Below are 25,054 nucleotides of genomic sequence, written 5' to 3' on the forward strand. Positions count from 1 at the left end.
GGAGGAGTGGAGCCTCTGACCCTCTGCTGCTACATTTTTCTCCTTGTGCTAGCTTGTAGTCACCATAATGAGCAGTGAAGAGATACGCTAACCTTCATTTAACAGGGAAAGCCCTTCAAGGCAAGGAACCGCTGCCTTTGACCGTCAACAGTGTTGAGTAAGACGGAGACTCCAGGGATCAGATGGTAGTGCTCTGCCAGGAGGAGAACAGGGATGTGAGTTCGATAGCTCATTAGCCTTTTCCAAACTGATTAGATATGGATACCGGGAAATCCCACCGGAATACCAGTGATTTTACTCAGAGCTGTGAGTGCTGCACAATCTCACACTCCATTTGTTCTTTATTGTTGTTCCTTTGTACACAAGAAACTCTGTATTTCAGACGGGTAAGTGTCATTAGATAATTCCTGCTAAGAGAGGAAAAAAATGCTGTCTCTTAAAATAGACTAGTCTAGTTATAATATGGAAGTGTGCCCCTCTGAAGCATGTAGGTCAGATTCACTTCCAAGAGCTAAATTAGTTTCCTGTTGAGAAGTCCATACAGTTTCCAAACTGCATAAGGAACTGCCAAACGAACAGGCCGAAAGACATCTTCTAGCTACATTCTGAGAGTCTGGAGGGTTAGAAAGTTAACTAAGTTCCTGTTACTATCCTTAATTGAAGGCACAACATTGAAAACTGCATTGAAAACCAGCAAACTCTGTGTTGTGTTGTATGTGTTTGGAGAATATTTGTGATTGGATGCAAAAGCTTCTTGCATGTGACGAGCTATATTTAGAAACGTCATACTGATGCGATTTATTTCCAATTCATTACACTGACTTCTTCCACTGTTTTGATTTTCCCATTTACACAACACAGAGGGTTTCACTGATTCGTCCTCGGTGATTGCAAACACGTTGTGCTTTAATAATTGCTGAAAGTACACCGACATCGTAACAGGATGGCAGTGAGAAGACCCTAGCAACAGGGAGAGGAGGAAGAAAGCGTGAGAGTGGGAGGGAGGGGGAAAGATGCAGAACATCAATAAATAATGGCCCCACTGAGGAGGTGGAAATATGGGCCTCGTTATCTTTGCGCCGACGCCTTCATTTGCATGTGAGAAAATGAGGCTGCTACTAACTCTCACACACACACACACACACACACGGTGCACTCACACACACATTTCTTGGACCCACACAAGCTACAGTATGTATCCTATTTATAGACTCTATAATTTCCCATTCTCTCTCTCGCACATTTATACTCCATTATTTTCTTTTTCTCCTCTTTGGAATTTGTCATAGCAGCAAGTCGGCCTGTTGTGTGACTGCGAGGCCGCTGGCATTTTGTTGGATTGAACAGCGGAAGCGGAAGAAACCCTTTATTGCACAAAAGGTTCGCTAAGGACATACAGTACGATTCATTTGAGTAATGGCACTCTGACATTTGATACAAACAAACATGGCATACAGGCTCTACCACTTAGATGTCATAAGAGCAGTTTTTCTCATATAAATCCACCTTTATAAAAAGTGGTTGTTATCGATATAGACTTAAAAAAATACATTTTATTTTTCTAAAAACTTATAAAAAAATCTTGGCTGGATAAATGGGAAAATATCTTGATTTTGTTCAAAAATAAGTCAATATTAGATTATTTTATAGATTTTCTTTAACTGAGAATGACATTTATTTTCCTGTCATGAACATATCTCACCTGACCCAGATATTACAAACTAAGATGATAAAAGTTCCCCTCTGGACCCCATCTGCATCAGGATACACAAACAGTTTTGCACAATTTCCTCCATGAATGCATCTCATTGAGACTGACCGAACCCATACAAAATCCAACAATGTTGACATCCTCTAGGCAACACAGCTTCTTTCAGAGAGCTTATTTCTGGCTGAAAGAACTCTTAAAAGAGCCATTTATACTTGATGGAAAATACTTAAACCTCTTTTGGTTTCCATCAGAGCTCTTTTGAGGATCCATGAGTGAGTCCATTATTTACCAAGTGGGGAAACCTTTATTGTTTCCTAGTTTTTGGTGTTGCAAAAGAAAATGAACCATGATGGATTTAGAACAATTGAAAACACATTGTCAATATATCAACAAAGCTCTGACATAAAAATCCTGTCATGTGAAGTACAATTACACAGCAACAGGAAAAAGGGTCCAAACCAGGGATTTTACTCTGAAGAGTTTCTGTCTTCAAGTATGTTGGAAAACTTAAATGTGAGGAAAAACTAAGTGTTTGTGTAAACATGTTTGATACAGTCAGACTCCCTGGAAAAATTATACAACACGAACAACTGTGACCATTTTCTCTCGACATCATCTGCATGTTTTGCTGCAGCTGTGCGTCCCTGTCTATAGTATGTGTGTGTAAAATGCACATTGGCTCAGTTTCTCGTTATCTAGTCAAGTCAGCGTGGATAAAAGCTAAGGGAGCACAGTGATTTAGTAATTAATATTTTACTCTGTCTGCCACTCTGCTTCGAGACTGAGAGAGATGGAAACGATGAGAGCGTTCACACAAACAGATGGAGAGAGTTGACTAAAGAAACACTGATATTCAGATTCTTTGTACGAGCCACGCTCTTAACATGACCAGATAATAATGGAAATAATGTTGTGTGGTTTTAATCAGTGTTGCTTCAGAGGGATGCTGCTGAAGACAGAAAGTGTGGCTTTGTCAGATCCAGCTGACTCTCTCCCTCTCTCCCTCTCTCCCCCCTGCCTATGTCAGAGTGTTGTGACAGGCGAGTCGTCGGTGTTGTGGGAATAGCAGTCTTAAAGTGCTCATTATCCTGTAAGGCTTCATTCTAGGGGGGCAAACAAAGGCTGCTGTGAAATTGCAGACTGTGCCTCCCTCTCGGGTCATGCGGTATATTCCATGCAAACACATGCACAGTCCATAACTGCTGCCTTCAGTGTGGCTGCTCAAGCACCTCGGCAAGAGCCCCGACAAACACAGAGCTTGTAGATGAAATATTGATGCTGATAAACACACAGGTGCACCTGAACGAGGCCAGTCCAGCTGCTGGCCTGGAGCTCAGATGCTAAAAGACAGATGCTAAAAAGACACTAGTGATGCTTGCAAACCAAAATGTGCCTTATTGTAACCATGCTGCTACCATTTGAAATATGTCACGTTTACAGTGGTCTGGCTGATCGCTCAATGTGTAGCAATCCGTCGGAATACATCAGAAGAACAGTTGTATGAGGATACATAGAGCAGTCAAACATATTTCTGTTGCAATATGTTATGTTTGAAATTGTACGTCTTCATTAATGTGCCTGTGGTTTTCCTCCAATCACTGCACACAGCATAAACATTGGTTTATATGCAAACCTTAGGTTCTCTAAGTAGCATAACATGCTGGAAAGAGAACAAGCAGCTCTCATTGCATAATAAAACACTTAATCTTCCACTTTAGACAACACCACACTTGAAAGACAGAACATTTCAGTTTTTTTATGAAGAGCTTCATTCATTCATTCATTGTGTGTATAGGGTTGCCGTAAATCTGCCTCTGCGCTGTGTATGGGTGGTGCAAATGACCGCTGTGTGTCCTCCAGGCCTTGAAAGAGTGCCAGGTTTTGGTAGGCAACATTATCAGCCAGGTACTGCCAACTGTTCAGGCAGCTGTTTGTTCTTAGCACAATACGGTTTTGCAATGAGCACAATGCATTTGTAGCAGAGCGATCATCTTGCTGCAGGTTTTTTACTGCATGTTTCTGTCTGTCAGCAGTTTTCCTTTGGGGGTATTAATGTAAGTCTTTAATGGATGTGTCTTCCGCAGGTAACAGGTTCTCGCTGACCTCCTTCGGTGCTCTTTACATCTCCGATGTTCAGAAGGAGGACGCCCTCTCCACATACCGGTGCATCACCAGACATAAGTACAGCGGCGAGACGCGCCAAAGCAACGGAGTCAGGCTCTCTGTAATGGGTGAGCAGCCTGTCAGTTTACTCATGATGGACTCATATCACTCTTTGTCTTGAACCAAAAAATGACCCCGCCTCTTTCCTTCCAGACCCAAACGAGTCCTCCCCTACCATCCTGGACAGTTTCCAAGCAGGCGAGGTGAACGCAGGCCAGAGTATCGAGCTCCCCTGCACAGCGGGAGGGTATCCCACCCCCACGGTGCGCTGGCTAAAAGACGGTCGCCCACTCCCCTCGGACGCCCGCTGGACACGGCGTTTGACGGGGCTGACCATCAGCGACATGAGGCAGGAGGACAGCGGCAGCTATGCATGCGAGGTCACCAACAGCTTTGGCTCAAAGGAGGTGTCTGGACTGCTTCACGTTATAGGTGTGTGAGCACAACCACACACACACACACACACACACACACACACACACGCACACGCACACGCACACGCACACACACACACACACACACACACACACACACACACACACACACACACACACACACACACACACTAAAAGACTCCCACGCTGTCTTTTCGGTGAATCAGCCTGGCAGACGGACACATTCTCAAAGTCCTCTCCTTTTGGTTAGAGGCACACATACAAGTCACACCTCGAGTGTGTCTGTAACAAACATGTGTGTAAGCTGTATGATTGCCCCGTCATATCAGCACTCAAAAAGAGAGGCAGGGCAGTAATTCACTGAGACTGGATCCGTAACACAGCTGCCAGCACCATTCACCATCAGGGAGGAGGGTGAGGAGGAAGGACGGGGATAAATACGAGGGGGTCACGGGAGGGACGATCAGACATCCAGACAGTTCCGGAATGACATTATCCACCATGTAATAACAAGATAATAAGAGAGGCGGAGATAAATGTACATTGTGTGAAGTATACAAAGAAACAAAAGAGCGGGAGAAGGCGAGACAGAGGGGGAGAATAGAGAGGCGGTAGGCTTTGCCAGTGGGCACATCATGGCAGCACACTCTGTGACTCTGACAGGGTGAGGGGGGGGGGGCACAGCAATGCCCCCCAGCACACACCACCAGCTGCCTTATTGCTCACTGACATTTGCACACACACATACATACACTCTCTCCCTCTCTCTCACACACACACACACACAAACACACATAAGTGGACAGAAATGTGAAGAGATATCTCCAGCTGCTTTTTTAATGAGTGCGTCCATCTGATTGAGTCACCGCCGCTGATTGTGCTATCTCTCGTCCTCCCCATCTCTAGTAACACTAACGCCTATAGTATGTATGATTCCATGTGAAGCACTGTACATCCAGCTGAAAGATTAAAGAGCAATTGGTACTTGACAATAAAACATACTAAATAAAGTATTTAAAATGTTTATAGATCAATTAAATTGTTAAGGTTTTGCAAAGGAGGTATAACTTTATATAATGTCTAAATACAGGAAGTTAAATAGCAGAGTATAAATCAAATATTTACTCTGAAATATAAAATGTATTTGTATTTATTGGATGATAAATGGTTTGTGAAGCCTTATTACCCAAGATATTAACCAATGGACAACTACTGTAATAAGCTATTTATGTTTATGAAACACTTCACAGGGATACCACAGAATTGTATAACTTTTTTAATTCATCTTTGAACAAAAACAACAATTATTTTATAAAGTTGCCGGTGTAAAAGGTCTAAGTAATACTAAATGGAATATAAAAGGGGAGTCAAGCAAAATGTATACACACTTGTGCTTAACTTAACTTATTTATATAGCTTTTTTGCAAACAGTTTTCTGCAAAACACAACATAAAAAATGGAAATTCTAAAAATGTAAAAGGTTTTTTTTTGTGTGTGTTTTCAATTATTGCTCTAACCAACAATCTGCGTTTTTCTCCCAGATCCCCTACGAGTCACCCTGTCCCCTAAGAACCTGAAGACTGGCATCAGCAGCACGCTGTTCTTCACCTGCACTGTGGAGGGCTCTCCAGAATACACCATCAGCTGGTACAGCAACACGGAGCCCATCGTCCCCGACCAGCACATCTCCATCCAGGGGCAGCACAACGACACCTTGCAGATCACTGCGGCTCAGAAGTTCCACTCCGGGGCCTACCAGTGCTTCGCCTCCCGAAAGGGCCACACCGCTCAGGACTTTTCCATTATTCTGCTAGAGGGTATGTGGACAGAGACTGGCGGGGAAATAAACAAGTGTAAATTCTGTTTTGATGGATCTGTAGGAGTTTAAAGGTTGCTTATTATGCAAAATCCACTTTTTCATGTCTTTAATACATAAACATGTGTCCCCTCAGTGTAAAGAGATTCTGAAAGTTTCAGGAAAAAATATTTGCTCACTTTTTTTCCTGATCCAATTATATAAAAACCTGTCTGAAAATGAGCTGACCAGATTTAGGCCACTTTATGATGTCATAACGATTTTTTGGCTTGTGTAATCATTAGCCAATCACCAACCAAGGTAACACCCGCCCACCTTATCACCTGAATCTCCTCCTAGAGCACCATTGTGTGTTTTTTAACCAAATATCTCTCACAGAGGGGCGTGGCTCCTTATTTTCATCTAAAGCAACAGACAGAGAATCAGCACTTTTGAAACAGGGCTGAAACAGAGGGGTTTATGGGATGCTATCTGTTTGGTATTTGGACCCAAACACTTCAGAGACATGTTTTGTGTATATCTGAGACCTATAATATATTGACGAAAAACAGTATAATAGGAGACCTTTAAGGAGAGCAAAATGACAGATGACTTTGATTTTGAGTCCTCTTCTTTTGCAGATTACATTTATTCTTTATCTAAATACTTGTGCATACATTTCAAATGTCATTGATACAGGCATAAATAGGACTTCACACAGCAGTGTCATTGAACAGACACATAAATCAGTTTGCTTTAGAAATAAACAGATCTAAATCCTGCTTTCTGACCATTATGTGTCTTGTTTTTCTCTCTTCCCTCAGATGGTACTCCTCGTATTGTGTCTTCCTTCAGCGAGCGCGTGGTGAACCCCGGCGAGCCTTTCTCCCTCATGTGTGGCGCCAAAGGAGCCCCGCCCCCCTCCATCACCTGGACGCTGGACGACGAGGCCGTGGTGCGAGACTCCACCTACAAGACCAGCCAGTACACGCTGTCGGACGGCCTGACCGTGTCGCACGTCAACGTCAGCAGCCCGCTCATCCGGGATGGGGGAGTGTATCGTTGCGTCGCACGCAACTCGGCCGGTAGCGCCGAGTACCAAGCGCGCATAAACGTAAGAGGTGCCTGTCTGCTTTTCAATATAACTGCACCCTACACCTGACTGAAAACAAACACACAAGGGCTAGTTAGTGTCAAATATCACTTTGCATTTCACACAGTATGTATGTATGTATGTATCTATCTATCTATCTATCTATCTATCTATCTTTCTATCTACAGCTCTATCAATCTATCTATCAATCTATCTATCTACAGATCTATCAATCTATCTATCAATCTATCTACCAATCAATCTATCAATCTATCTATCAATCTATCTATCTACAGATCTATCTATCAGACTATCTATCTATATCTATATCTATCAATCTATCTACAGATCTATCAATCTATCTATCTATCTATCTATCTATCTATCAATCTATCAATCTATCTATCTATTAATCTATCTATCTATCTATCTACAGATCTATTAATCTATCTATCTATCTATCTATCAATCTATCTATCTACAGATCTATTAATCTATCTATCTATCTATCTATCTATCTATCTATCTACAGATCTATCTATCAATCTATCAGACTATCTATCAATCTATCTATCTATCTATCTATCTATCTACATATCTATCTATCAATCTATCAGACTATCTATCAATCTATCTATCTATATCTATATCTATCTATCTATCTATCAATCTATTAATCTATCTATCTATCCATCAATCTATCTATCTACAGATATATCAATCTATCTATCAATCTATCTATATATCTATCAATCTATCTATCAATCCATCAATCTATCAATCTATCTATCAATCTATCTATCTACAGATCTATCTATCAGACTATCTATCTATCTATCTATATCTATATCTATATCTATCCATCTATCTATCTATCTATCTATCTACAGATCTATCAATCTATCTATCTATCTATCAATCTATCAATCTATTAATCTATCTATCTATCTATCTATCTACAGATCTATCTATCAATCTATCAGACTATCTATCAATCTATCTATCAATAATATTTATCCATCTATCAATCTATCAATCTATCTATCTATCTATCTATATCTATCTATCTATATCTATCTATCTATCTATATCTATCTATCTATGTATCTACAGATCTATCAATCCATCTATCCATCTATATCTATCTATATCTATCTATCTATATCTATCTATATCTATCTATATCTATCTATATATCTATCTATCTATCTATGTATCTACATATCTATCAATCAATCTATCTATCTATCTATCTATCTATCTATCTTTCTATCTAGATGAGGGTCAGATAGAAAAATACACAGAATTACTTGGCTACACAGACTATTTAATTAGAATACAATCAACAAATATCCTCAATCCGACTTTAGTAAAGGGAGCATAACTAACCTCCCTCTCCACCTGTCAACTTGCCCCAATCACTCTATCCCTCAAACTTTATCTCCTCACCTCCTCTCGTCTCCGTGGCTGCTCCCTGACTATGCCATGGCCTCCCTCACCTCATCTGCCCCTCTCCCCGACCTCTGCCTCTCTCTCTGTCTCCTCCCTCCATCCCCTCCCTCTCTTCCCTGTGTCTCCAGGTCCACCCCGAATCAGACCCATGCGGGACATCACCGCTGTGGCGGGCAGGAACACCTACATAACGTGCCGGGTGATTGGCTACCCGTATTACTCAATCAAGTGGCTGAAGGAAGGCATGCAGCTGCCCGATAATCATCGTCAAGTGGTGTTTGAGAACGGCACGCTGAGGCTGACGGACGTGCAGAAGGGCGCGGACGAGGGCACCTACTTGTGTAGCGTTCTGATCCAGCCCCAGGTGTCAATCAACCAGACCGTTCACGTCACTGTCAAAGGTAAGAAGAGAAGAATGGACTCAAAGGGATAAAAAACGCACAGGGCAATGTTTTCCGGTCAAATACACCCAATCAGTCCAGATAGAGTGACCCACCAAGGACTTCTTGCTAGGGATTGACTGTAGCTTTGGCCTCTTTCCCCAAAAGAGGTCATCTTGCTTGTTGTGGGCATCACTGTATACAAAATATCCCTAAAAACAGTAGTGAGGAATAAGCCTGTCACAATCACTTTTACCTTATCATATTATTGTACTATTTATATACAGTATGTATATGCACAACCTCGGAGCATTTTTACTTGCCTTGATATTCCCCATATGTTTACATGCATGTTTGTTACATAAGAATGTCAACACAATTCTAGCCAACATGATGGCAGAATAAACAGCGGGCTTTACCCTACCATCTAGACCATTCAATACAGACATTGCCCCCTTAGTAAGATGGTCCATTTTATTCACAGTTTCTCGCTGTTTAGTTTTATTCAATTGTTACCTTATACAGTAAGAATATGTTTAGTGTTTAGTACTTGCATTTTTTTGCTATTATTTTATCAATATGTCAGTTGCATTAAATAGTCTTAAAACAACTCATATTGTTATCGCAGTTAGGTCTGTGTAATTATCGTGACAGACCCAGTGAGAATGAAATCAAAGCCAACACAGTAAACATTAGTTCTCTGCCTTTCCTTTTACAAATAATAAAAACAGACTGGTCTGGTGCAGTTTCCAGATGTTAGATATAGAGATTTCTGGATATCAGAGTACTTAAACCCTGCCACCATGATACAGCAGTGTTCAAAGTTGTTTACAGAGGTAGATGGTGTTTAGGACAGATTTATGTCTCGGTGTGAGCCTGCATTTTGTTTAGTCGGCGAGCGGGTGATGATGGTAGCGGGGCAGCTGCCGAGGTGTGTAAGTGTGTGTGCATGTGCCTGCGTGTGAGTGTGTCTCTGATTTAATTAGATGAATAATAATGAAGCCTAGATTAAATCCCCCAGATGTCTCAGCTGTAGTACCCCCACCCCAACCTCCATTACTATGGCAACGGGATGACTTCCTCCTGCCAATTGGACTCTAACCAGAGCAGCTATTATGGGCTTCAGGAGCTGGGGGCTGAAGAGCGGTGGGGGGGAGAGGAAGAGGGGCCCACTGGCCAATGACCTTCCCTCTCTCTCAGCATTGCTCCAGATGGCCACACTGCCACTCTTCCTCGTCTATCGCTACCTTCATCTCGCTGACTCTCCACACTCTTCCTCTCTCCCCCAGTGCCGCCGCTCATCCAGCCCTTCGACATCCCCTCTACCTCAGTGGGGAAGCTCATGTACATCGCCTGTGTGGTGTCATCTGGGGACATGCCCATACGCATCACCTGGCACAAAGATGGCCAGCTCATCGTGCCAGGCTCCGCCTCTGGCGTCGCTATAGAGACCAAAGAGTTCATGAGCTCCCTGCAAATATCCAAGGTGACACTGAAGCACAACGGAAACTACACCTGCATCGCCAGCAACGCCGCCGCCACCGTCAGCTGGGAGAGGCAGCTGATAGTAACTGGTGAGGGATTGAGCAAGGAGAGAATGATGATGAATTAGGTCAGATCAGATATCTAATGTGCACTGGAAGCTTAGAACTGTCACATCAACACTTACATGTTCTACCTTTTTACTGTAAGACCTTCCATTGAGGTTAATCTCATCTTTTTGTTTCTCAGTGCCTCCACGCTTCACGGTGCAGCCCAACAATCAAGACTGCATCTACGGCAAAGCTGGAGTTCTCAACTGCTCTGTGGAGGGTTACCCACCTCCAAAAGTCATGTGGAAGCATGCAAAAGGTAACATCATCACTGCCTCCAACATAACAGAAACAGAAAACAAGAAAAGAACCAGCACTAACACGCGTGTTCTTTGTGGTGCAGGTGTAGGAAACCCTCAGCAGTACCACCCAGTCCCTCTCACTGGCCGAATCCAGATCATGTCAAACGGCTCTCTGCTCATCCGACACGTGCTGGAGGACGACCGAGGCTACTACCTCTGCCAAGCCTCTAACGGCGTGGGCTCAGACATCAGTAAGAGCATGATCCTCACCGTCAAAAGTAAGGGCCAATATACTCTCTTTCACTTTCATAACCACGTCTCCTGGATTGCACATATACTGTACACAGAGACAAGGTTTAACTTTTTGGAGGGAAGGATGCACTTTTGCCCCAGGCTAGTGTGGCCTGCACTGAACCTCACTAAACCCTGTCTCCGTCCTGCGCATCACTAACTGAGGGTATCTTTGCTATCGATTGATGTGTTCCGGCTGCCGGTCTGTGTGTTTCTCAATGTTTTTTGGTGGGGAAAGGGGCTGATGAATTAGTGATGAAAACAAAACCGCAGGAACCCCTTCAATCAATAATCTATGTCTGCGGAAAGGAGAAGAGTAGAAGGAGAAGGCAGGGAGACAGCGAGCAGGGCTTGAAGCGTGAAATGAAAATGGGGAACGCAGCGCAGAAATAGAGATGTCTATACATCTGTAATATATCCTCGCTTTCCAATACCACATCCCCGTGTTTCCTCGTCTCATTACTCCATATAATACCATCCGTCACACTGACATACGTGTGCCATTCTGCTCAGTTCCCGCCATGATCACCAGCCACCCCAACACCACAATGGCGAGGAAGGGCCAAACCAAGGAGCTGAACTGCACGGCGCGCGGAGAGCAACCCATAATCATCCGCTGGGAGAGAGGGGACACAGTCATCGACGCCGAGAGAAACCCCCGCTACTCCATAACCATCAACAAGAAGGGAGACGAAGTCATCTCCACGCTTAAGGTGAACAGACAGTGAACACAACACAGAGAAGACCCTGAACTCAGCTTATTGTAATCACAACATCAGTTGTTGTTCAAAAACAATTAAATGATCATTAATAATGATTACTCTCGCTATAAATACTATTATTTTAACTTTGTATTGTTGCACACATTATAAAAAGGTAATAGCCACATTAAGGTTTTGTTAGTTATTACCAAATGATTTGTATATTGACCAGATATTTGACACGCTTTGTTAATGGTTCATAATTGGGTTGTTAACCGTTCATAAGCATGATTTGAATGGCTTATCTAAAGCTGCAACTGATGATTATAATACCTTTGAAAATGGTTAATAAATACTATGTAATCCATGTTTAAAAAGTTATTTAGGTTTATAAATGGCTTCTGGTCCATGGTTTAACAATATCTTAAAGGTGTACACATTTTACAAAAAAAAAAAAGAATTACAAATGAATAATACATTTTACAAATAAACTGTAAATAAGCTAATGTAAACTAATGTTATTAAAATAATGATTGCCACACATCAGCTATGATACATTATATCATTTATGTTATATTACACAAATGTATAATAAAGTTGAAATAACTATAAATGCACCATTCATTAATAGTGGTTATTCTCAACTCCTAACTTTGGGAAAAATGTGCAGAATTTACCATTATGGTTGGATGATCGATCTGGCAGATTGTAACGTTTTTCTGTTTGTGTTGATGCTCACAGCTGAACCCGGCCGAGCGAGGGGATTCTGTCTTCTTCTCCTGCCACGCCATCAACTCCTATGGAGAGGGTCGAGGGCTCATCCAACTCACTGTGCAAGGTATTTCCACCACATACTCGCCTGAAGACGTACTGAACATTAGGCTTTATAACGCAGTTCATGTATAACATTTTGGAATCAGATCTCCAGTGAAATACTGCAGGTGAAGAGCGCTCACCTCCTCTGTCTCTCACACAGAACCACCAGACCCCCCTGAACTGGAGGTGAGGGAGGTGAAGGACAGGAGCATGAACCTGCGCTGGATCCAAAGGTTCGATGGAAACAGCATCATCACCAGCTATGACATCGAGTACAAGAACAAGTCAGGTTGGTATTCCTAATTCAAATTGTTTGTCAAATGTCTTTAAGATACATTTGCTTACATCTCAAATCTTGTTTGTATTTCATAGACACCTGGGATCACATGTACACAACCAGGAACATCTCCCCCACCAACAACCAGGCCAACATCGTGGAGCTGCACCCGGCCTGCGTTTACAGCATCCGCATGTACTCCTACAACAAGATAGGCCGCAGCCTCCCCAGCAAAGAGCTCACCATCAGTACCGAGGAAGCACGTGAGTGATTGTTTTCGTTCTCTAGAAATAAATCTTTCTCTATGTGTGCCTAACATTTATTTCTGTATGAAGGAGCGATAGGAATATTCATAGTAACACTTTATTTGACATCTTCCATTAACAGCTCCTGATGGGCCGCCGATGGAAGTCATCCTCACACCGATGACATCTCAGAGCATACGTGTTACCTGGAGGGTAAAGTCACTGCTATACATGTTATTATACACAGAGAGCCCATACACCTGTCTGCACCTCACTTCATTTAAATGTTAACCCTTGTGCCTTCTGATTTGTAAAGGGTGTTTCTTTGTTCAACCTCAGCTCCTTTAATAGGTCAATTATAAACTGAGTGAATAAAAAGCAAACACTCTTAAGTGTTAACAAGAACCCCTCAAGAAGCCCATAGCATATTGTTGTATCAGACTTTCTATCTAGAACTTTGATTTCAAAATTTTACTTTTTACTATTTTGCACCAGATTATGCAATTTTTCTCATGTTTGAAAAGTGCAAGCTATTTTCCTAATTTTCTATAATAATGATAATAATATTTGATATATCTCATACTGTGAACAAATACAAAATCCCCCCAGCATTTCGTATACTGACTTAATTCTTTTTTCATTTATTTAATTTGCCTTGTTTTATTTTTTATAATAAAAAACTAGTGGCATTACGTGAACAAACAGACAATAATGACCAGCACTGAACTTGGTGAAAAGATTTAACTCAAGGAAAGTGAAAAAATATATTTAAATCATAGGATATAATTGTTTTCATGCTGACAATTTTACTATTTTAAGACATCAGAACATGTTTTTATGTGTGCTGTTAACACTGGACATCTTACACTCACCATTTGAATGCAGCTGATCAGGGTTATAGTTTGACCTGAACTTCATTGTTAACTATTCTATTACTACGTTTGTTTCAGGCTCCGAAGAAGGAGTTGCAGAACGGGGTGATCCGAGGCTACCAGATCGGTTACAGAGAGAACGGTCCGGGCAGCAACGGCCAGTACAGCATCGTGGAGATGAAAGCTACGGGGGACAGTGAAGTGTACACCTTGGACAACCTGAAGAAGTATGCCCAGTACGGGGTAGTGGTCCAGGCCTTCAACAGGGCCGGGACAGGTCCATCCAGTACTGAGATCAACGCCACCACGCTGGAAGATGGTAAGAGGAGGGAGAAGGATGGGAAAAAACTACAGCAGATAGAAAGAAGAAGCTAAATTAGACACGACACGAGAGAAAGTGGAAGTGTGTGAGGGTAAAACGCATCAAATATTAATTTGTCAAAAAGAATGGAAAACAAAGTAAAATGGAGCAACAGGATGACAGACAAATATGATATAGATTGAAATCACTGAAAAAGGGAAAGGTAAAACTGAATTTGCAGCACATCCCCCATTCTCCCTTTGTCTTTAATTAGCACCCTCATTAGGCTGGTAGAGAGCGAGAGAGGAATCAGGAACCCCATTTCTCTCTAAATGTCTGCCCACTCTGCCTCTCTCCTTCTTCCTCCTCATCCTCCCTCTGTCTATTTCACATCTTTTGATTTTATATATTTTTCCAACACTGCAGATAGAAATATATGTACCACTTCCTGTCTGTGTGGACAGTAATGATACACACAGTAATAATAATAATAATAATAATGATAATAGTGTCAGTGATTTTAGACGAACATAGGTTTCCTTCAGATTGTATCCTCCACCTCTCAGCTCACCCTCATCTGCATTTAACCCCTTAAGGTGTGACTGTTTTTCTTTTCACGTACATTGCTGTCTCTCTTCCTCCCCTTCTTCGACCCCCTCCTCTCTGTGCTCTAAAAGCTAGCGCTGAACAAGGAGCCATTGAGATCTAATTTGAGCTTATTTGACTGATTTGTTTCAGCAGAGATTGCCTGTGGGTTGTTGGTGTTGAGTAGTCATTCATTATATGTGCTTCAGCCGCCATGCTGGATCAGTCAGTTCTTCTTAGCAACAGCAAGGATATTTTAGTACAAATAAGTAGAAACAAGTAGAAATGGTTAAAACAGACTCACAACTGTTTTGTGTCTGGACTATCTGTCAAATCAGTGTCAAATCTATCTGTCATTGAGGTATAAGCTAGTGTTATCCAGAATTTCACACAAATGCTGCCATAAGGTCTGTGTGTGTGAACAAGTTTAAATAAAAAGAAGCTGTAATATTGTATGACTGAAAAATGTGGGAATTCAACAACTGATGCATTACATTACTTTAGCACTTTCCGGACATAAATTGCTACAAATGTGAACTATTAATAATGAAATAGGGAATAAAATAAAATGTAATGTACTTTTAAACCCTGTATCTCTAACCCTCTCTCCCTTTCTTTCCAGTTCCCAGCGAGCCTCCTCAGAACGTGCGAGCCATCTCCGTGACGTCGGACGAGGCGGTGATCACGTGGTCAGAGCCTCCACGGCTGACGCTGCACGGTGTGCTGAAAGGCTACCGCGTTGTGTTTTGGTCCCTCTTCCCCGACGGAGGTGGGTGCTGTGGGGGCCAGGCCCAGTGGCCATTGCAGAGTAATTATCACCTATCTCATTCTAAATGTCACCAAAAATAAAAACCCCACCCTCCCGCCCACCTGCCTCTGTGTCAGTGTCGTGAGTCACAACGTGTTAATGTGTGTCCACACCTTCCGCATAAAGCACTTCCTGGTCCTGCGTGTCGTTGAATTTATTCCCAATTGTTTCAGTCCCAGTTGTTTTTAGCATCATCCATATTAAAGGGATGAGATTTCAGTTACAGTAGTGCGTGTGTGTGTGTGTGTGTGTGTGTGTGTGTGTGTGTGTGTGTGTGTGTGTGTGTGTGTGTGTGTGTGTGTGTGTGTGTGTGTGTGTGTGTGTGTGTGTGTGTGTGTGTGTGTGTGTGTGTGTGTGTGTGTGTGTGTGTGTGTGTGTGTGTGTGTGTGTGTGTTTTTGCTCCTTTTGTGTGTTAAACCTTGAGTCCTTAAAAAAGGTTTATATTCAACTAATTTGCAATAGAGAATATGTTTTGGGCATATGACGATAAAGCGCAACAAAACGCATAACACATACCTTTTCATGGTTATGTTCAGGCTTCTGAAGAACTAAGGTTAGGGAATAATTGTGTGTTGACTTTTTCATTATTTAACCAAAACTTTAATCTTTTCTTAACCACAAACTAATTACGCAACACAGCCTGCAAATCTGACACTTTAACTGCTTTAATGTTTTTAACTTTAAACAGCCACTAATCTACCCTTCATATCTTCGCTGAAACTGCTGCTTTGTAATCCAGGCAGTCCTCATATTTTCTCCAAAACATATTTAGCAAAGCAAGTTGTTAGAATATAAATACATTTAGTAGAAGATGGAGTTAGTTATCGTTCCATCAGATAACCTTCCTGTTCTCATCCCGTCCTCAGAATGGGGGGAGATGCAGAACATCACCACCACACGGGAGCAGGTGGAGCTGCGAGGGCTCGAGAAGTTCACCAACTACAGCGTCCAGGTGCTGGCCTACACACAGGCGGGGGACGGGGTCCGCAGCAATGTCCTGTACATCCAGACTCGCGAGGACCGTGAGTACTCACAGAAGTAGAAACTATAAAGAAAATGTCAGCCTTTAACTTGTTTTTAAATATATTTTAGTGTGGAAAAAATGCTGAAGGTATGCATGCGCAGAATATGGGGTGAGGGTAAGGGGGGGTGGGAGATAGGAGGGGATATATAAAAAAGAGTGCTGGGCTGTATCTCAAACCCATGACAAAAGCTCATTTATGCTGCGAAGCTCAATTAGTGGTGCTAATGAGAATTAAGAGGCTTTGGGTCTCGGCTCAGGACTGAGGGGGGGCAGGCGGTAGACACTGGGGGGGAGAGGGGAGGTGCCCCCTCGGAGCATATACCATGCAGGAGTCAGCCATCAGCTCGGGCCCCGCATCCTCTCCACCAGCCTCTTGCCATAGGCAGAGGGATTAACTCCTCTTGGATTAGAGAGAATTCATGTTCTGCTTACACCATTGGAGGTGGGATTACAGACGGATCCATGTCTCTTTATAAAGGAGGGGGAGGAGGAGGGGCCTCAGGGTGGAAGATGGAAAGATAGAAAGGTGATCACACGGGCTGAAAAAAAAGGAATAAGCCATCCTCCAAAAAAGAAAAAAAATAGAAATGTCAAAGCCGAGGATTTCATTTTCTCAGCCAATTTAAATTAGACTGCAGCGCTCTCTGGTATTTAGCTGAGCGATTCCTCCCTTTCCTGTGACACACCCTCTTCTGATTGGCACAGCAGTGAATTATGTATTCATGTAGATGGGGATTTTTGCTCAGCATCATCGTGCCTCGCTCCCTCGTCATCACCGGGCCGTGCTGGCTGTGTGTCTGTCTGGAGGCCTGGGCAGATTTTGGGCACCAGATGGGACTTAACTCTCCCCCCTCCCACTGCCACTCCTACTTTGACATAGAGGTCCAGATATGATAATGATGACTGCCTACCCTGCCCCTCCCCAACACCACCACCACCGCCATCATCACTCCCCCAGGAGCTGCACCTATCACTCTCGCCATTCTCTCCTCCACGCCTCCCTCTTTTAAAACCTCCCTCACTACATCTTGTCTTTTTTTGTTTTCATCCCTTTTATCTCATGTAAGGTGCAAGATAAAGGAGTCCTGTGTGAATGACCCGGGGCCTCAAGTGTAAGAAAAGAGGAATAGGGGGTTGAATTTACTGAGTTTTGACGTCTCTTCTTTAGGCCCCAGATGAGGCCCACTGTCAAGTGGAAGTCATATTTATGGAGGTGGGTGAATAGTCCTCTCACTGAGAACCAAATAGTGTAAAGCCAATGCGACAAAAGCCTCATTGTTCACCTTCAACAGTATCCAGCGTCCCGATGTGTCTTTCTTCATCCGTTTCAAACCCTTCTTACGCCTTTAGACTGCAATGAGCGTATTAAGTGGTGTCCAGTGTCCAGCTTAAGTGGCTAGCGGAGGATCAGGCGCTAAGTGTCTAATCTGTTTGCGAGTTAAGAGAAAGCTGGGTGTCACAGAGTCAGAAGTGCTGACCAGTGTCTGAGCGAACATATGTCACCACCGTCCACCCAAAGGGAGTTCATCCAAGTCCTCCCAGAGCGGCTTAGTGCGGGATAAGACTAGCAATCTGCAGACAAGCCTGCTCACTTTAATGGGCACCCGACACAAAAACAGATGCATTTGCTGATGTTGCCTTATGTGTTCTCTACAGTTCCTGGTCCACCGGCGGGCATCAAGGCGGTCCCCTCGTCTCCGAACAGTGTGGTCGTGTCCTGGTTGCCGCCACTCAAACCAAACGGTGTTATCCGCAAGTACACCATCTACTGCTCCAGCCCGGGGTCTCTGCAGCCGGTGAGTCCTTCTTCTGTGGGCGTGTCTCGTAAGGGGCCAGTTAAAAAAATGCTCCATGAGATTGAGAGGCTAGCAATCTGTGAACTTGATAAAAATCCACTAGTGAAAATTAATAATTTGTAACCACTTCTGTTAATTGGGCCTGTATGTGTGTGTGCGCGTATCTTTACGAGTATCTCCCTTTCACCGTGTTTGCACCATCGCTTTATTTCCTGCCCTCCCAGATGAACAGATGAGGTTGTCTTGGCAACGTGATGAGACGTAGATATGCAAATGAAGCGGAGAACAAGCTCACACATGCACACTGCCGCATCAGAAACACACACACACAGACATCACATTTAAAAATGTTTCTATTTATACACGCGTGTGCGGCATTTCACTTGTGTTGAGATCTCATGCGCACACAAACACCCGCACAAACAAGAAGAGTGAAATCTGATATGAGGATAGAATCTCACTTTCTTATTATTCACAAATACTCCTCCCTCTCTGTGCATGAGTGCCATGTAAATGAGCACAGGCAGGGAGGAGAGCGGAAGGGAGGGAGGAGGGGGGGAGGAAGGAGGATGAGAGAGAGGGAAAGAGAAACACCATTAGAGGTAGGGAGCGACTGAGGGGGGGGGGAATGGGAGGAAAACAGGGAGATGAGGGAGAGAGGGAAAGGAGGAGCAGAGGAGGGTATCAGTCACATCGAGATGAGAGTGCTTTTGTCCGTCTTTTCATTATCTCCCTGTATCACTCCCTGGATCACCACAACACCTCCGCTATGCTGGTGGAATGTTCGAACGCACCCCCTACACACACACACACACACACGCACGCACGCACGCACGCACACACACACACACACACACACACACACACACACACACGCACACACACACACACACACACACACACACACACACATCCTCCCTCCCTCCCTCCTTCCTCCATCCTCTTCACTGAGCTAGACAGAGGGGGGTCGAGGGAGAGGGGGAAAGCAAATGGTGAAGAAACTGAAGATGAGCACTGAGAGATGAACAGATTAAAGAGATAGAACAGAGGATCGACTTGAGAGAGAACCGTGTTTTTGCGAGCGTGTTGGCATGTGTGTGTTTTCGTGCCTGCAGGTGTGTGTGCGTGCGGGAATGTTTTCTCAAATATGAGTTTGTAGGGAAAATATCTACAGGAACACATGATTTAATCCAGCACTGAGGCCTAAAATGACGTGGTTTTTTGTGTATGCGAGGTGAAATCATTTCATTTGTTTCCAATTCATTTAGACCAGTGGCGTGATCTGCTCTATTCTGTTTTGTTTTTTTTAAAAAGGGGAAACCCAATAACCCATCTTAACACATTTTGTTATTCGTCAATGTATTTGTCACAACTGTTACATTTAGATTTCCATATTTATAAATACATTGTGGTTTTACATCTAAAACGTTAAAGAACATTGTCACTCACTTAAAACATTTAACTTGGGTGTCGAAGGTAAATAAATTCATCAATGAGTGAATCAATACAATCTAAATGACATTTCCATTTATCATCCTTTTAATCAATAGAGTCCATAGAGAGGTCATTCCAGGCTGAGAGCGGCCTCCGACACGTCTACATTCAGAGAACCTGCAGATACTGTACACGCAGCAGAAATACAAACATTTGACAAATTAAACATCTCAATGCTTAAATTAAATTAAGCAAAAGGGAATTACATACATTTCAGTTACACATAAAGTGTTTACGGTATATCAGAGACGGCTAAATCATTCTTAAACAAATACAAGGCTTGAAAGTTTTGATAATCTAAGACTTTAATATTATTTAATATATCTAAATAAACATAAATTAAACACTCAGAGATCTCACAGGAAAGGTCAAACATCTTTATGCCATTTATTTTTGGTTTATTGTGAACTGTAAACTCAGTAAATTAAATCTGATTATTATTATTTATTTATTTTCATAAAACATGTTGATCTACAGAACTAAAATGAACCTGAAATCTGTGAGAAAGACTTATGGGCCGATTTTTCAATTATTTTTCTCTCTGTCTTTTGGCGGATTGCAAGCCAATATAAAAAAAAAAGAAGGACACTGCTGGAACAGATACAGCTACTACACACACACACACACACACACACACACACACACACACACACACACACACACACACACACACACACACACACACACACACACACACACACACACACACACACACACACACACACACACACACACACACACACAGTATCCCTTAGACAGGAAAGCACAGCTATTATAATTTGGGAGCATATAATGTACAAAACCACACACCTTGAACATTGACAATTCTACTGTTACTACTTGCTATGTTTTCTAATGGGATGACACATTATCACAAAAAGGTTGATATTAAATGTGTCATACCCACTTGAAAAGGTTGAAAGTATAACCTGTAATGCATCTTTAATCTGCTAGAGTTCCCAGTACAGGAGCTGCCCCCCCGCTGTCCTCTCCCTGTCTCATCATACTTCTCTAACATGACATTGCGTGCCCTCTGTCCCAGGCACCCAGCGAGTACGAGGCCAACCCAGAGATGCTCTTCTACCGCATCACGCACCTTACCCGCGGTAAACAATACCACATCTGGTCTGCAGCCGTGACAACCGCTGGCCGTGGCAACATCAGCTCAAAGGTCACGGTGGAGCCTGCTGGGAAAGGTGGGTCCTCCGGGCGAGCCTGTAGTGGAGGAGAAGGGTAAAGAGATCTCTGTAAAGGTTATGAGGCAGCGCGCTCTTAAGATGGCTATGAAACTGCAACATGATCTCCCGTTAACACAGATCACTTTCATCACTCGCGCTTCTCCTCGCACTCCGTCCCGCTCTCCGTTATTGATTGACAGCCGTATTATTGATTGAGTGGCGGCTGTGTTGCAAGAGACGCTGTTGTTAATTATGTGGTGATGAACTGGGCCTATCCAGTAAAATGACCCTTGGGGAGAGAGATAGCCGGAGAGAATCAATAGAGGGGAGGATCTATGGAGAAAAGATAGACTAACACTGAGAGGTCAGGGGAGGGGCTACGCTAAACCAGCTCTCTATTCCCTCAGCAGTAAGTTAAGGCCTTTAGGCAAACTGGGCCACTCATTCAGCGCTGACTGGCAGATACACATCAGAACGTACAAAGACAAACTTCTTGTTGAGACACTTGCTGAAGCACATTCTTTTAATGGATTGATTTTATTGTATTTTGATGTATTTTGTTAGATCTATCACTTTCTGTTTGTCAAAGATTGATTATTTTTGTGTGTGTGTACAGTCCCGGGTAAGATCTTGTCCTTCGGCGGCACGGTGACCACACCCTGGATGAAGGAAGTGCGTCTTCCCTGTGGCTCCGTGGGAGAACCCGCTCCCACAATTAAATGGACCAAAGACAGGTCAGAGATCAACTTCTACCTCTTATATGTCAGTGCCGTGACTCACCGAGAACTTTCTTCTGGGATGAGATCAATAACATCTGTATCTGTTTTGGCTCCTTCAGTGACGACACTGCCATCCCGGTGACGGCGGACAGTCAGCGGCAGATCCTACCCAACGGCACACTGGTGCTGCGTTCGGTCAAAGCGGAGGATTCTGGGTACTACACCTGCACAGCCACTAACACTCTGGGCTTTGACACCATCATAGTCAACCTGGTGGTGCAAGGTGAGGAGAGAGATGTGTTTAAGGGGAACTCCAGTGGAGGATGTGTTTGTTTAGTGGTGTTTCCGTTCTGTTGCTGAGTCTCTCTCTCTCTTTACTCCCAGTTCCTCCAGATCAGCCTCGCTTGACCGTCTCCACCACCTCCACCTCCTCCATCACCCTTGCTTGGATCCCTGGGGACAACGGGGGAAGCTCCATCAGAGGTGAGATTTTCTGTGAACAGAGAACACCTGCCCTCCAACAAAAGATCTATCTGATTTTGTGACGGATATTTTTCAATGTGCTTCACCTTTGTTATATCATTCATACAAATAAGATAAAAATAAGAGTTACTTTATTGATCCAAATTTGGGAAATGTTTTCGTGTTAAACTAGGCATTGCAAATAATGTGAAAATAAAAAAGTAATACATAAGCAACTACAAAATAGAAATATCTCAAAATACTAAAAGTAAAATAATGTTGACAGTGGAAGATACAAATCTGTCAGAGGCCAAATTACAGCTAACAAAATGTTAAAGTAGGATATTATTTACATTTTAAAAGTAGGATATTGTTTACATAATTGCATCAACACATTTATAATGCACATAACAGTGGAGACACTATTTCTAGGCATTAAGTAGGCATACTAAAAGTGATTGTAGCTGATGGTTGCCCCCTGGTGTCCAACAGATGCAGCAGCAGGGAGAATGCTCCACGTTTTAATTCCCTGAATGTGCAGTACTTGTTCTAAATGACTTGTGTTGGTGTTTCTGCAGGATTTGTGCTGCAGTACTCGGTGGACAACACGGAGGAGTGGAGGGACGTGTTCATAAGCTCCAGTGAGCGCTCCTTCAGGCTGGATAACCTGCGCTGTGGAACCTGGTACAAGGTCAAGTTGGCCGCCAAGAACAGCGTGGGCTCAGGACGCATCAGTGAGATCATCGAGGCCAAGACACATGGAAGAGGTGAGGGGGGACGGGGGACGTGTTGAAGACATGCATGAAGCAGGAGACCAGAGATACAAATCTGGGGACACCAAAAGGAATATAGTTGTTTTTGGCTTTTGCTGTTCAGTCCTGTTTAGTGTTTGTTTTAAAGGGGAACGCCACCTAAAATAGGAATTCCAATATTTTATTTCCATGGCCTAATACAGTCCAATCAAAATGTGTGAACATAAGAACAGAAAATCTGCTCATATACCGAGAAAAATCCCCTTGGATATTATTTTTCCATCTTTCCTAATTCTTTGTCAATTTAGCATTTAGCTCATTTGAGGTTTTAGCACTTTAGTTGTGGATTTGGGTGAGAGTAGTTCATGTTTGCTAATATTTTCCGACAATCCTATTCTTAAGAAATAACATATATGAATTATGGAAATGGACTTAGTTCCACTTTAAAGCGTTGTGATTTGCCTTTAAGAGGCTTTATGCCGATCATGAGCATATACACATATGTGTCAGTCCAATAATAATCCTATGGTTGCTCTTTTCCACCTATTTAATACTATTTAAATAAATACTAATAGCAGTATTTTTCCAGGTGTTCATTGAAATATCACAAATAAATTCAGATATATGATGTTGCCAGTACCTGTTTCATTCTAACATGTGTATTTTCCTCTCTTGTGAACAGAACCGGTATTCAACAAGGACCAGCCGCTGCTCACACACATCAACTCCACCCACGCGGGGATCAACCTGCAGGGCTGGACCAGCGGCGGCTGTCCCATCACCGACATGATGCTGGACTTCAGACCCAAAGGCACCTGGGCGTGGCAGAGCCTCAAAGCCAACTCCACCTCTCAGCTGTTCCTCAGCGAGCTGCGTGAGGCCACCTGGTACGAGCTGAAGATGAAAGCCTGCAACAGCGCCGGCTGCGGAAACCAGAGCTCCCAGTTTGCCACCACCGACTACGACGGCAGTGAGTGTCCGACATATGTTTATTTTTGAGTGCCTCTCTCACTGCATGTTCTATTCTAAAGGTGGTCTTCCTTTCCGCAGGTACAATCCCTCCCATTAGATCTGCTCGTGGAGAAGGGGACGACGTGAAGAAGCTGTTCTCCATCGGCTCTCCCGTCATCCTGGTCACTCTGGGCGTCGCTTTGCTTTTTATTATCCGCAAGAAACGCAAGGAGAAGAGGCTCAAACGACTTAGAGGTGAGAGGGAGGGAAAAGGAGTAGGAGTAGTTATTGTGTGTAATGAAGTGTATCTTCACGGCCAAACAATCTCTAACTAATATCTTGTCTTCCTATAGATGCTAAGAGCCTTGCGGAGATGCTTATCAGGTAAGAGACCGTTTTCCTTTGGTGCTATTGTTAATGCCTGCTGTGAAGAGGAAGTCATATATCTTGTAAGCGCAACCCCAAAAATAATGTGTCTTTTCCATGTGTGCAGCAAGAACAATCGCAGTATAGACACTCCGGTGAAGGGCCCTCCTCAAGGGCCGAGGCTCCACATTGACATCCCACGTGTCCAGCTACTCATCGAGGACAAGGAAGGAATCAAACAAATAGGCATGTGGCAGCAACACAAAGTTCTTCTAGCTTGTGTTACTTTTTTTTTTTTTTTTTTGCCTAACTGTTTATCTTCATGTTTTGCCTGCAACAGGAGAAGACAAGGCAGCAGTGCCTGTGACAGACACTGAATTCAGCCAATCAGTGAATCCGCAGAACTTCTGCACAGGCGTGTCTCTGCACCACCAGGCCCTCATCCAGAACTCAGGGCCTTTGATCGACATGTCCGACATCCGCCCAGGCACGAGTGAGTTTGTATTTCTAAGCAAAAATGTGACGGTACAATAAATAAATAGAGCAGGTAAATCCAAAGAGAGCTTTATCTGCAAATATTGGCAATTCAATAT

At 43.2% G+C, this 25,054-nt stretch overlaps 1 protein-coding gene across 4 annotated transcripts in view; it reads left to right on the top strand.

The window, feature by feature from the left end:
• Positions 1-25,054, top strand: part of LOC307020404 (cell adhesion molecule DSCAML1-like) — a 59,760-nt gene that overhangs the window by 29,339 nt on the left and 5,367 nt on the right. For 2 of the 4 annotated variants that reach the window (XR_013802876.1, XR_013802877.1), the window contains exons 4-29: positions 3,796-3,942; positions 4,028-4,306; positions 5,811-6,086; positions 6,889-7,185; positions 8,738-9,010; positions 10,279-10,563; positions 10,721-10,840; positions 10,925-11,101; positions 11,628-11,827; positions 12,557-12,653; positions 12,792-12,920; positions 13,004-13,171; positions 13,296-13,366; positions 14,104-14,344; positions 15,534-15,719; positions 16,586-16,741; positions 18,400-18,539; positions 21,076-21,229; positions 21,828-21,945; positions 22,050-22,213; positions 22,315-22,413; positions 22,971-23,159; positions 23,827-24,114; positions 24,195-24,350; positions 24,449-24,479; positions 24,589-24,954. Coding sequence is in view for 2 of the 4 variants with exons in the window: in XM_079651735.1 (XP_079507861.1) it covers positions 3,796-3,942; positions 4,028-4,306; positions 5,811-6,086; positions 6,889-7,185; positions 8,738-9,010; positions 10,279-10,563; positions 10,721-10,840; positions 10,925-11,101; positions 11,628-11,827; positions 12,557-12,653; positions 12,792-12,920; positions 13,004-13,171; positions 13,296-13,366; positions 14,104-14,344; positions 15,534-15,680; positions 16,586-16,741; positions 18,400-18,539; positions 21,076-21,229; positions 21,828-21,945; positions 22,050-22,213; positions 22,315-22,413; positions 22,971-23,159; positions 23,827-24,114; positions 24,195-24,350; positions 24,449-24,479; positions 24,589-24,707; positions 24,802-24,954 (4,674 nt within the window). In the remaining 2 variants the exon portion in view is untranslated. Of the gene's footprint in view, positions 1-3,795; positions 3,943-4,027; positions 4,307-5,810; positions 6,087-6,888; positions 7,186-8,737; positions 9,011-10,278; positions 10,564-10,720; positions 10,841-10,924; positions 11,102-11,627; positions 11,828-12,556; positions 12,654-12,791; positions 12,921-13,003; positions 13,172-13,295; positions 13,367-14,103; positions 14,345-15,533; positions 15,720-16,585; positions 16,742-18,399; positions 18,540-21,075; positions 21,230-21,827; positions 21,946-22,049; positions 22,214-22,314; positions 22,414-22,970; positions 23,160-23,826; positions 24,115-24,194; positions 24,351-24,448; positions 24,480-24,588; positions 24,955-25,054 lie in introns of those variants that run through there. The other 2 variants (XM_079651735.1, XM_079651734.1) reach the window with 2 other exon arrangements.

This window comes from Notothenia rossii (assembly GCF_949606895.1).
Source record: "Notothenia rossii genome assembly, chromosome: 9".
NCBI lineage: Eukaryota > Metazoa > Chordata > Actinopteri > Perciformes > Nototheniidae > Notothenia > Notothenia rossii.